The following is an 11,809-nucleotide window of genomic DNA, read 5'->3' as shown; positions in this document are numbered from 1 at the left end:
ATGGCGACCTCCTTACATTATGTTTTGCTTTTGATAGTTTCCGCTGGCCTTCTTGACGCTGCAGTTCTTGGCGACTTAGTGACGTCACTACCGGGTTTAAGTTTTGAGCCGGCTTGGAGACATTATTCTGGATATCTGAATGCTTCTGGTACGAAACGCCTGCACTACTGGTTTTTCGAATCTGCGGATAGCCCGAGCACGGATCCTGTACTACTGTGGATGAATGGCGGACCAGGCTGTAGTTCATTGGTCGGGTTGTTCACGGAAAATGGACCGTTTCGAGTAATGTTGAACGGTACCGTTGTATATCACGAAGGTAGTTGGAACGAAATCGCAAATGTTTTATACCTGGAGGCACCTGCCGGAGTCGGAATGTCGTACTCGGATGATAAATATTATCGAACCAACGATGACGAAACTGCAAGTGACAATTATTTAGCTATCAAGGACTTTTTCTCCAAGTACCCAGAATATTCCAAAAATAGTTTTTATGTTACTGGTGAAAGTTACGGTGGAATCTACGTTCCGACTTTAAGTGCGTTAGTCGTAAGAGATCCTACAATAAACTTCAAAGGTATGGCGATCGGTAACGGAATGAGTAATTACGACAAGAATGAAAACGCTCACGTATATCTGGCTTACTACCACGGTTTGATCGGAGATTCTCTATGGCGCGATCTGATTAACTCTTGTTGTAACGGGACGCTGGAAGAACGGTGCATGTTCACGCTGCATCAAGACCGACCTCACTGTAAAGACGCATTCAACACTGCCCATCACATCGTTTTCGAGGGTCAGTTGAATTTTTACAATGTATACCACGAGTGCCGAAACTCCATGTTCTTAAGATTCGATGAAGAAATTGGGAAATACACCACGGGGGCTAGGTTGTGGATGAGTCCAAACAGTGAGCGACTTCAAAAAGAGGATAGATTCATTAGATCACTTCCGGTGGATAAGTTGAAAATATCCATGGGATGTTTGGACACAACCTCAGTGGATAGATACCTCAATACACCGGAAGTTCGGAAAGCTATCCATGTACCGGATTTTGTGCCAAGATGGGAGGTAGAAACTCCAGCGGTGATGCTTCATTATACGGAAGTGTACCCCGATCTTTCAGCACAGCATCGCGAAGTGCTGGAAGCAGGTAAACGCATCATGATGTACAACGGAGATGTGGACTTCGCTTGTGATTTTCTCGGTGAATCGTGGTTTGTCGAGGATTTGGGACTGGAGTTAGTCTCCGGGAGAAAGATGTGGTACTACACAGCCCAGGATGGGACGACCCAAGTGGCAGGCTTCATCACAAAATATAAAAATTACGATTTAGTGACCGTCAGGGGTGGCGGCCATCTTTCTCCTGCCGACAAACCCTTTGAAGTCCTGCAGATGATGAAAAATTTCTTGGTCGGGGAATAACTTGTGTTCATAACATTGAATCACAGACTAGGCCTACTTAACTCTGTCAAAATAAGGCTGGTTGCTCAAACTAGACTCCAGCATTTTCCCACTTTTTGGACATTTAGGCCCGAGGCCCAGTTACACGATCTATAAAAATGTTTTTTTGTAGGAGAACCCCCTAGGACCCTTCATAGGAGGCTTGCACCTCTGACGTATCCACATTTGTAATCTCAGGCCCCCATTCAGTCATCGTATCGTGAATACTGGTTATGACCCCTAGGAAGTATGACCTTCTTTAAGTTTGAATTAAATTAACTTCTTTAAGTTAACCTTTAAATAAATGTTTAATTATTCAACAATATAGAATACAGGTCCAAGGTCTACATATTTTGCTATCTGTACATTGTAGGGGGATATAATAAATTCATCCTATGGTGTAAATTGCAGAACCGCAGTGTAATAAATCCCAGAGGCTTGTATCCTACAAGCATTACCGTATTGTACTAATAAGCTAGGATTAGGATCTAGATACATTTTAATTTAAATTTTTGAAACACTATGTTCAATAAAACCCAGGAGTAGTATACTATATTAACTGATGATGACAATGTAAATTATAGAAACATTGTGTACAATAAAACTCGAGAGTAGTATACTATATTAACTGATGATGACAATGTAAACTGTAGAAACATTGTGTACAATAAAACTCGAGAGTAGTATACTATATAAACTGATAATGACAATGTAAATTATAGAAACATTGTGTACAATAAAACTCGAGAGTAGTATACTATATAAACTGATGATAACAATGTAAACTGTTGAAACATTGTGTACAATAAAACCCAGGAGTAGTATACTATATAAACTGATAATGACAATGTAAACTGTTGAAACATTGTGTACAATAAAACCCAGGAGTAGTATACTATATAAACTGATAATGATAATGTAATTTGTTGAAACGTTGTGTTCAGTAAATCATTTTGCCTTCAGTCTGAGACAGGGTAGAAATATTGGCAGATTAATAGCAAAGAGGAATTCACATCTATAGCATTTCAAAATAAATATATTAAGCCTTCAATCAAACAAAATAAAACTTCATAAAAGCAACAAAAAAAAAATGTGAAAAAAGCTGAAAGCTGCTATCTTTGCAGTACAGTATCTAAATCTTACTGACATACAATCTACACAGTTATTTAAGAAAATTGTCTGTTTGGAGACAATTAGACAAACACTCTATCAGAGGCTCACGTTCCCTTAGTAACAGTACAATGATTATCCACATCTAGCCGTTATTTGCACAATCCCATATTCTGGTCAAGACTATCTAGATGTAGATAATCATTGCACCATTGCTTTAGGAACATGGTCTAGGCTAGGCTGGAGCTAGCCTATCATAGAAATATAATATAAAGAAACTATAAGTATAACAAAGGGGAGGAAACTCTAAATAAAAATAAACACACTTCAAAAAGTCCAAATAATCAAAGCAAATTCCACAAAAATGAAATAAATAAAACTCACAATTAAAAAAAATCAAGATTGCGGGGGAAATAGTTACTTAATACCGTTAAAATTAAGAAAATTAAATGGGTATGGGGGTATCTTCAGTTCTTAGATTTTGGGAGGCAAGACATTTTAGGATTAATAATACAATTCATAGAATCAATATATATATATGTATATATTATCTTAAATGTTAAGGGAAATGAAAAATGAAATGAATGGAGTTTTTTTAAGTCCTACTTTTCTGCATTAAATGTTAAGGGGATACAGTCGTCAAAATAGTGACTTAACCAGCTGATAGAGCTCAATTTCAGCTCTGTATAATAGTCATCTTAATATTTATTGTATCAGTTGCTCAATTTGAGCTATCTTTATAGTCGTCTTAATATTTATTGTACCAGCTGGTAGAGCTCAATTTCAGCTATCTATATAGTTGTCTAATTTATAACTTTACCAGTTGATAGAGCTCAATTTCAGCTATCTTTATAGTTGTCTAATTTATAACTTTACCAGTTGATAGAGCTCAATTTCAGCTATCTTTATAGTTGTCTAATTTATAACTTTCAGGCTGATAGAGCTCAATTTCAGCTATCTTTATAGTTGTCTAATTTATAACTTTACCAGCTGATAGAGCTCAATTTCAGCTATCTGTAGTTGTCTTAATATTTACTTTACCAGCTGATAGGGCTCAATTCAAGCTATCTGTATAATAGTCCTCTTAATATTTAGTTTACCAGCTGATAGAGCCATGAGTAACCCTTTTTAGAATGGAAGTCTGACATCTAGTTGTGTTTAATTCAATAAATGAACATAAATAAACAACTTTATTGCTTTAATAAAAGGATCCATCTCCCCAATGTCGAGTTATTACAATCTGTGTCTAATACCTTGACTTTACTTGTCTCTTTTCTGTGTCATGTAAGTTTGTAAATGCAACGATTTGATTGGAGTGTACGATAGCCAATACGGCCAATCAGGGCTCTCGACAGAAGGTCTGTAATCCTTAGGCATAATGTTTAAAATTTATTTTGAGGGCTCTGATCGACTGTATTCACAAGTGTACAATCCAATCAAATTATTGTATAAATTACAAACTTCCATTTATACAAAAAAAGAACCTGATGAAGTCAAGGTATAAGAAGCAGTTCATAATAGCTTGACATTGTGAAGATGGAAAGGACGTAGCAGTCACTGTCAGATATGGCCTTGAATATAGTGTTCTAATTCAATATTCAAATCATGAAATATAATAACAAATATTCATAACAATAACAAGACAATTCTAATAACAAAACATCGTATTCTACATTTATACAACTTTTAATCCTTCAATTCCCAGCCAATATAGGGTCACAAGTTGCATATCATTGCCAATAAGAACAGCGGTCATATGTTTCAAACCCAACTCTCATGCAACTGAGTTGTGAGTTGTGTTAGGAACTCATGACCACTTTCATTATTCGCCACCATAAGCAACTGGTAATCACTGTCGTGTCAGGGCGCCTTAAGTCATTAAATCCTTTAATATATATCTTATTAATTCAAAAATAAGGGTCTTGGTATAAGTGGCATATAAGATGAAATATACTTTACAAAAGAAATATATCAGAAAATAGTATAATAGTTAGAAGTTAAACTTATTTCTTATTTCATTCTAAGGAATATTTTAGTTGAAATTCAAAGCATTCCATTAAACAGGGCCTTGTTTTTCAGAACATAATCCCTTTGACAACTGTCAAAATAGCTATCAGAGCCTGGCTGGGATAGAGGCAGATGTCTCGGACTACACAATGGGTTTGCATTTCTAAACTAACTATTCCAGAATAATTTCTCAATGCAAAATTAAGGTAAAAATTTAGCAAATGCCTAATAAACTGTTGAAATCTTTAACATAGTTGCATAGACATATTTCAAAATTTAGCAGAGGGAACTTGACAGAAATTCTGTACAACTAGTCTAAGAATACAAGGTGTTCAATGGCACTGATATTTATTAAGATATCAAACTATTTCTGAAACTAGAAACACAAAAATTAAATTAAACCATTAACAAGAAATTAACAAATATTCAACCACATAAATTAACATTAATTTTATATTTATTATTGCAAAAAATCAAATTGTGGATATACTCCAAACACCCCCATAGCTGCAAATAAGCTGTTTCAATCTTAATAATCTTAAAAAGGAAGTTGGAACAATTCATTTACAACTAAGGGTGATCCTTTTCTTGCCTTTTGAATTTTATTATTAGGATTTCTGAAACTTTCTGAAACTAGGCCTTAAAGTCTCGAAAATTCTTAAAATTGAATTCATCACTGATTCTTATTATTTTAAATATTATTTACAAATCAAACTTCAAACTTACAATAAAACTTCTAAACGATAAGCTTCTGAATGTCTTAATAACTAAATAATCATATAATCTTAAATCAGTACACCTCATTCTACACTTTAGAAAGCAGCAAATTCTTCATCTATGGCATTTCAAAACTCTATAATACAGGAGCATTGTAGAAAAATATTTCTTTTGGTTCCACAAAATTATATTCCATCTTCCAAATTCCACATATTTCAAATCTTAAATCCATATACTATCAAATCTTGTTATAAATATTTTTTCACTTTTTTTTTTCACATTTAAAACTCTATAATGATTTGAAATCAACCTCTTATTCCATATTTAGAAGTTTCCTCATTTAAACCATTTTTCAATAATTTCCACAATTTTTTTTTCGTTCCAAATATTCTTTTCTGTCTTTAACAAAATTTATATCTTCTTCTTTAATTTCACATTTTTTTTTGTGTTTTTCACATATTTTCACATTTTTTCACATTTTTTTCAACAAAATTAAAATCTGTATCAACACAAAAACCATTATAAATAGTCATTTATTTCAAATTGAGGGAATCGGAATATTGATGTAACTGTGAGGAAGTAGTTACGTACCGGTACCGAGGTTAGACTGAGAACATCGCGTGACCAGGTCACTGTACGTTCCTCCGTGTAAAAAACAAACTAAAACAACAGTCATATTATCACATCCTAGTCCACCCATCTGACAATCTGGAGCTAAACACCTCATCATCAATTCTTCACAGATCTAATTAGAAAATATAACTATTAATTAAAACACAGACCTAATTAGAAAAATATTTAAATACATTATTTTAATTGAATATAATTATGATAGAAAACAAAAAACACCCCAATTTAACAAGTGAGCCCCTCCACTCATAGTTTCAGTGTAATATAATATTGATATAAATATGCATGTGTGGCAGAGTTCATTAAAAAGTTGAGGGATGTTTAATTCCTAACATACTATTGTATATTCAAAACCACCCTGATACACTTAAAAACCTCCTTTCAATTCCATTAAGGCATCGGCCCATGTGTAATGAAAATTGAAAATAACTTACGACATCTGGTTCCATGCCTTCTGCTATTCTACATCTAATAAAATCTACCACCTCCTGATTGGCTAGAACATCCCATATACCGTCACACGCTAAAACCACAAACTCATATTCATCTGTTATATTCTTTTCTATTACATCTGGGTACGCTGAAATTCATAAATTCAAAATCATTAGCTGCAACCAATGTATCGTCAATATGTTGTTATGGATTTTGAGTTTAATTTCGTCATTTGGATCTTTAGTACTTGTTTTTCTTTTTTATTCCAAGCTATGAACATGTTCACGTGAGGTGTAGAGAGAATTAATAATGATGAGAAAGTAATGGAAGGGTAATATCTGAATATAAAATTTGCTGTTCTGTAATATTTGAATATAAAATTTGCTGTTCTGTAATATCTGAATATAAAATTTGCTGTTCTGTAATATCTGAATATAAAATTTGCTGTTCTGTAATATCTGAATATAAAACTTGCCGTTCTGTAATATCTGAATATAAAATTTGCTGTTCTGTAATATCTGAATATAAAATTTGCTGTTCTGTAATATCTGAATATAAAATTTGCTGTTCTGTAATATCTGAATATAAAACTTGCCGTTCTGTAATATCTGAATATAAAATTTGCTGTTCTGTAATATCTGAATATAAAATTTGCTGTTCTGTAATATCTGAATATAAAATTTGCCGTTCTGTAATATCTGAATATAAAATTTGCTGTTATCTGAATATAAAATTTGCTGTTCTGTAGTATCTGAATATAAAATTTGCTGTTATCTGAATATAAAATTTGCTGTTCTGTAGTATCTGAATATAAAATTTGCTGTTCTGTAATATCTGAATATCAAATTTGCTGTTATGTACGTCAAGGGCAATTAAACTCAATTCCTACCAAACGACATTTCTGTACGTCTTTAATACCGAGTCTAAAGACTTTCAGATCCTGTTCCATGTTTCAGATGGAAGATTCCCCAAACCTTAAAATTTTAGTCTAAAAACATTATTAGATATTTTCACTGGAGTATTTTTGTCCAAAGACATGGCAATTTTCTCTCACCTGTGACTATTTGTTCTTCTGATCTTTTCTGTGTATTTTTCTTAAAGACGAAATCTCCTAAAGCCCTTGATAAAGCTAAATTACCTACAAAGCAGATATTGAACAGTTCATTGCATTAGTAACACAACTTGGGTACAGATAACCTGGTATAGATCAACACTAACAGGTTTGGCAAGCTGGTAGACAAGATCTACTTGAACTTAAGATGTTATCCCTGTAAAGAATGAATCTTTTTCTGTTTCCTTTGCTTAGGGGCTGGCTTAAGTCATTGTACTATACCTACCATTGACTCTATTAAATTCTACCCAGCCTCCTGCTGCTATAATACGTCTAGACTCTGATTCATTACTTGGTTTATGATCGAATGATAACTGTTCAACCTGTCCTCCAACACTTGCTACAGCTCTAGAGTCACCTACGTTGGCCTACAAAACAGAAAATCATAACTAAAAGAGGTTAAGAAGAGGTTTGATAGAATTAGCTAGTTGACACAATCCACAAGAAGGTTTTTTTTAACCAAAAAGTGTCTCAGAGGAAGAAATGATTTGTTAACTTACACAGAATAATCTTTTATTTTTAAGTAAAACAACAACAGCAGTAGTTCCAGCGAGTTCATCTTTCATGGCATCATCTACAATATGACATAATCATCATGATTGTTAATATTAAATTATAATGAGCATGAACTTTGCCATGCAGTGTGCAAGGAGGAAAATTTTGCCAGGACAGCTGCATTAGACTCCCAGACTATCATTCCAGACATGTGCCTAACATGCTCAGTCACTTAATCCCCCTTCATTGGATTGAGCAAACCATGGATCCTATCAAATAAAGGATCGTATTTACTGTTAGAATTTTTGCTGAGTGGCATACATATTACCTACCTTTTAACATATCTTCATCTAAAGAAAGAAAACCTTGTTTCAGGGCTTCACTGATTTGGCTTTGTGCTAAAAATCAAATTCAATCAATCAAATTATTATGAAATATGGGTGGTCTCCATCAAAGAGATTTAAGTATTTCTTAAAATTTTAACATGTATTGTGTTGGAGAAAGATATTCAATGGAATTTCATATGCATATATTAAATCCATTTAAAATAGCCGACTCCTAAAAAAAATCTCCATCTGAGCAAAATAAGTACACTACCAGTACTGTAATCAAGTAATTTGCATATTTAATGAACCAGACTATCATAATTATTTCATCAATCAAACAGAAATAGACTATGACTACAGTAACAGCTGAGGAATTATTCAACATTTAGATTCAATCCAATCTAAATCCTGATCACCAGGGTTCAATTTTATGGATATCTCCTCGCATTTAGCGATTACCTCATTTACGATCCAATATTTCTTCTGATTAGCCAAAATTAAAATGAATCAAATGAAATTGTTTTAACCATATCTAGTCTCTATAACCTTTAGGAACTAACGTGGTCTTCCATGGAACATTTAGAATTGCTACAAAATTTTGATTTGCAAATCAAATTTTTATTTGATTAGTTAAAACTGAAATTTTTTGTGATGAATTGTTAATCAAAGGTATTCAAAATCAAAATAAACTGAAAAAAGAAATTGAACTTTAACCTTACCATAATATGACTGTGAGACAATTTTTTTATGTAGATTATTCCCAGCATACTGGGCAATTTTACCGCCTGAAAAATACAGCCAATCAAATCCATTGAAAAAGTGATATCATAAAACGCTGTTAGTTCAATTGTAAGTACTGTACCAGACATATGATTGGAATGTGAAAATCAATGCTATGTTTTAAAGCCTTTTAATAATCCCTTTAAGATAACAACGTTAAGGTTTTTGAGTGATCTGCCACTCAACTATTATTTAAATCAGTTAACTGCTTAAGAATAAGTACCAGTACAGTAGAGCTTTTTTAGCAACTCCTGTTTCTGATCCTAATGCAAATTTACCCTGAATGCATAAAATAAATATATTCTTACCTCCATGTCCATCAAAAACACCAAAGAAACAAGATTCCTTGTCCCCTGGTAAAGACAATAGGTGAATATGGGCATCTTCCATATCTTAGAAAGGCAGGTTAAGATTAAAAATATTATTTTGAAATCCTGACACACTTTTATCATCACTAGTGCATAAACAGTAATTGAAACAATTCAGAACTCAAGAATAGGAACAAGACAATATTCTGTTTAAAACGGTCTGAAACCCCACTGCTACAAAAGCTACTCTTATTATCAAAATTTGCTTTTCAACCAACTTCTTAAACTACCGGTATCTTAGTCATATCAGCTGGTAGAAGGATCCTACTAATGGTTGTTTCTTTCTCAAATTACCTAACCAAGAGCCTCAGATTTCAGATATTGTAAACATTGATAAAGGATACTGATTCTCCATCCCTGCATACATGATGAACCAACTTTCACAAATTTATTCTCACATTTAGACGTCTCTTTTGTAGTGACAGGTTCAGACAATGTTTGACCCATTCCTGAAAAAAAAATAAATTAAATTCTCATTCCATACATCATTCACTGAATTTATCAATACAAAACAAGGGATATAGGTACAAATATCATGAAATCAAAGCTCCACACATTCCTATTCTATTTTGTTTACCGTATACAGGGAAACAATATTTTACTCAGGAACTGGGAAACAGGCTTATTACAGCCTATGTGGTCCCTTTCTCTTTTTTCAACCCTAAACCTAGAATCCTAGACAACTGCAGCTTCTACTCCACCAAATTCCATTTGATTCCATCAAACCAAAATATCAGAAGACATGTAAGCTTGGTAGACTTTGAATACTTAATTTTCATTGAGAAATTTTGAAAAAATAATTAATATTCAAAGTCATTAGAAGTGATGAATTTCAGAAAATGACTACTTGGGCTCTGTGTTGGCAGTTTTGTTTGGTGCACAGGAGTATCGGTCCTTTTCCTAAAATCCTTGAAGTCTACTTAGTCTAGAGACTGAAGTTAATCAATGATATCTGTATCGTCAACTCATTATCTTAAGAGATTGGAGCAAGGTAAAGTAAAGGCCAAATCAGTTCAAGCAAGAGAACTGAGTCAACTTGCAGTGTTTGTGTTGCAATCTTGTAAAAATTTTGAGAAATGTTTTGAATTCGTCTGTTCCCATATGACAGACAATCAGACAGCCTGTAGAGCATCTGACAGCCCAAATCTCACAGTTCCAATCTATACCTTTACATGTATGTCGTGTTTTTGATCATTCAAATAAAACAATTTCAAAGAATTTTAATCACTTCTGCTTATTTACAAGTTCTTCATTCATTTATGCCTATCAACTACCAAAACAAAAACATTCATTCACGACACAAAATAGTGCTATTGTGACAATCTGAACAGTGTCGATTGTCTGATCTATTCTAGACTTTTGAATGCAGGCAGGTTGACTTTTACCCTTTTATTTCAAATGACCTAGAAATCAGTGCATGTATAATCCATTTGCAATTTCAAATATTGCGTAATAATATTTCCTTTGAACTTTGACCCTAAAATTAGACCGCCATTTTTTTTATTTTTGCTCCGGAATAATTTTTAAACATATTCACTTTTAAATATATTTGAATTACTCTAGAAGTTTTTCAAAAAATAAACGAAGTTGTGAATTAACTTCTTGGAATTAAGGTCAATAATTGATATATTGTCACAAAAATTCTGCTGAATAAATTTGTAGGATGTAAACATCCGGTTCAAACAAACCTTTTCTCCTCTACGGGGAGTTTTGCACACAAAAATGAATCGAGCACGAAGCTCGGCGATTGTTGCCCTTGCTTTTGGAGGTTTTGTTGGTATTTCGATGTTTTTTGTCTTTCTACAACCAAAACAGAACCCACATAAATGGAGTAAGTCAGTCACCACTGTCACTCATTCATTTATTCGTTCATTCAGTCTTTCATCCACATTCAGTCTTTCATTCATGTATGCAAGCAGCTATATTAGTATATTTGACTCTATGTAAATGATAAATGAACCTATATAGACATAGTGAAGAGCTTAACGTACATCTCCATCTCTCAACAATGCAGTGTCAGATTACGATCATGCGAGATGTAGCCTATAAATTTACTGTGCTTTGAATTGACACTATCATTGACAGTAGAACAAAAGGAATCAAAGAGAATACTGAAGCTGTTATTTAGATAAGAAGATAATACTCCATCCTGCAATCTTGGCCTATTTTAATCATATAACTCTTTTATATTGTCATATTACAGGAGAAATTCAAGAAGAGAATTGGAAAGGTGTAGAGAAAGGTTATCGAGAGAGTCATCAACCTGGAGGTATGTACATATACTCATTGTTAGAGCTCATCTTATGATGCTAACACATGTTTCAGGGCAAAACCCTCATCAGGCTACGTATTGTCAAAATGATCTTAGCTCTAAGATATCCTAGAAACAGTGT

General features: G+C 33.3%; 2 protein-coding genes across 2 annotated transcripts; one reads left to right on the top strand and one right to left on the bottom strand.

Annotated features, from left to right (window-relative positions):
- Positions 1–1,422, top strand: LOTGIDRAFT_165068 (hypothetical protein; the record flags this gene model as incomplete). The annotated part of the gene is made up of 2 exons (XM_009061587.1): positions 1–839; positions 942–1,422. The coding sequence occupies 2 exons, from the start codon at positions 1–3 to the stop codon at positions 1,420–1,422; spliced, it is 1,320 nt and encodes a 439-aa protein (XP_009059835.1).
- Positions 1,423–5,037: 3,615 nt separating this feature from the next.
- On the bottom strand, positions 5,038–9,863 carry LOTGIDRAFT_218852 (hypothetical protein; the record flags this gene model as incomplete). Its single annotated transcript, XM_009061586.1, has 9 exons — positions 5,038–6,019; positions 6,339–6,484; positions 7,391–7,474; positions 7,674–7,815; positions 7,948–8,021; positions 8,275–8,340; positions 8,988–9,053; positions 9,357–9,440; positions 9,761–9,863. 9 exons carry the CDS (start codon positions 9,861–9,863, stop codon positions 5,858–5,860), a joined length of 927 nt encoding a protein of 308 aa, XP_009059834.1. The 3' UTR covers positions 5,038–5,857.
- Positions 9,864–11,809: the final 1,946 nt, after the last annotated feature.

Source organism: Lottia gigantea (assembly GCF_000327385.1).
Source record: "Lottia gigantea unplaced genomic scaffold LOTGIsca_49, whole genome shotgun sequence".
Classification (NCBI taxonomy): Eukaryota; Metazoa; Mollusca; class Gastropoda; family Lottiidae; genus Lottia; species Lottia gigantea.
The sequence above is the reverse complement of the archived record's forward strand: the minus strand, read 5'-3'. Positions and strand labels throughout refer to the sequence as shown.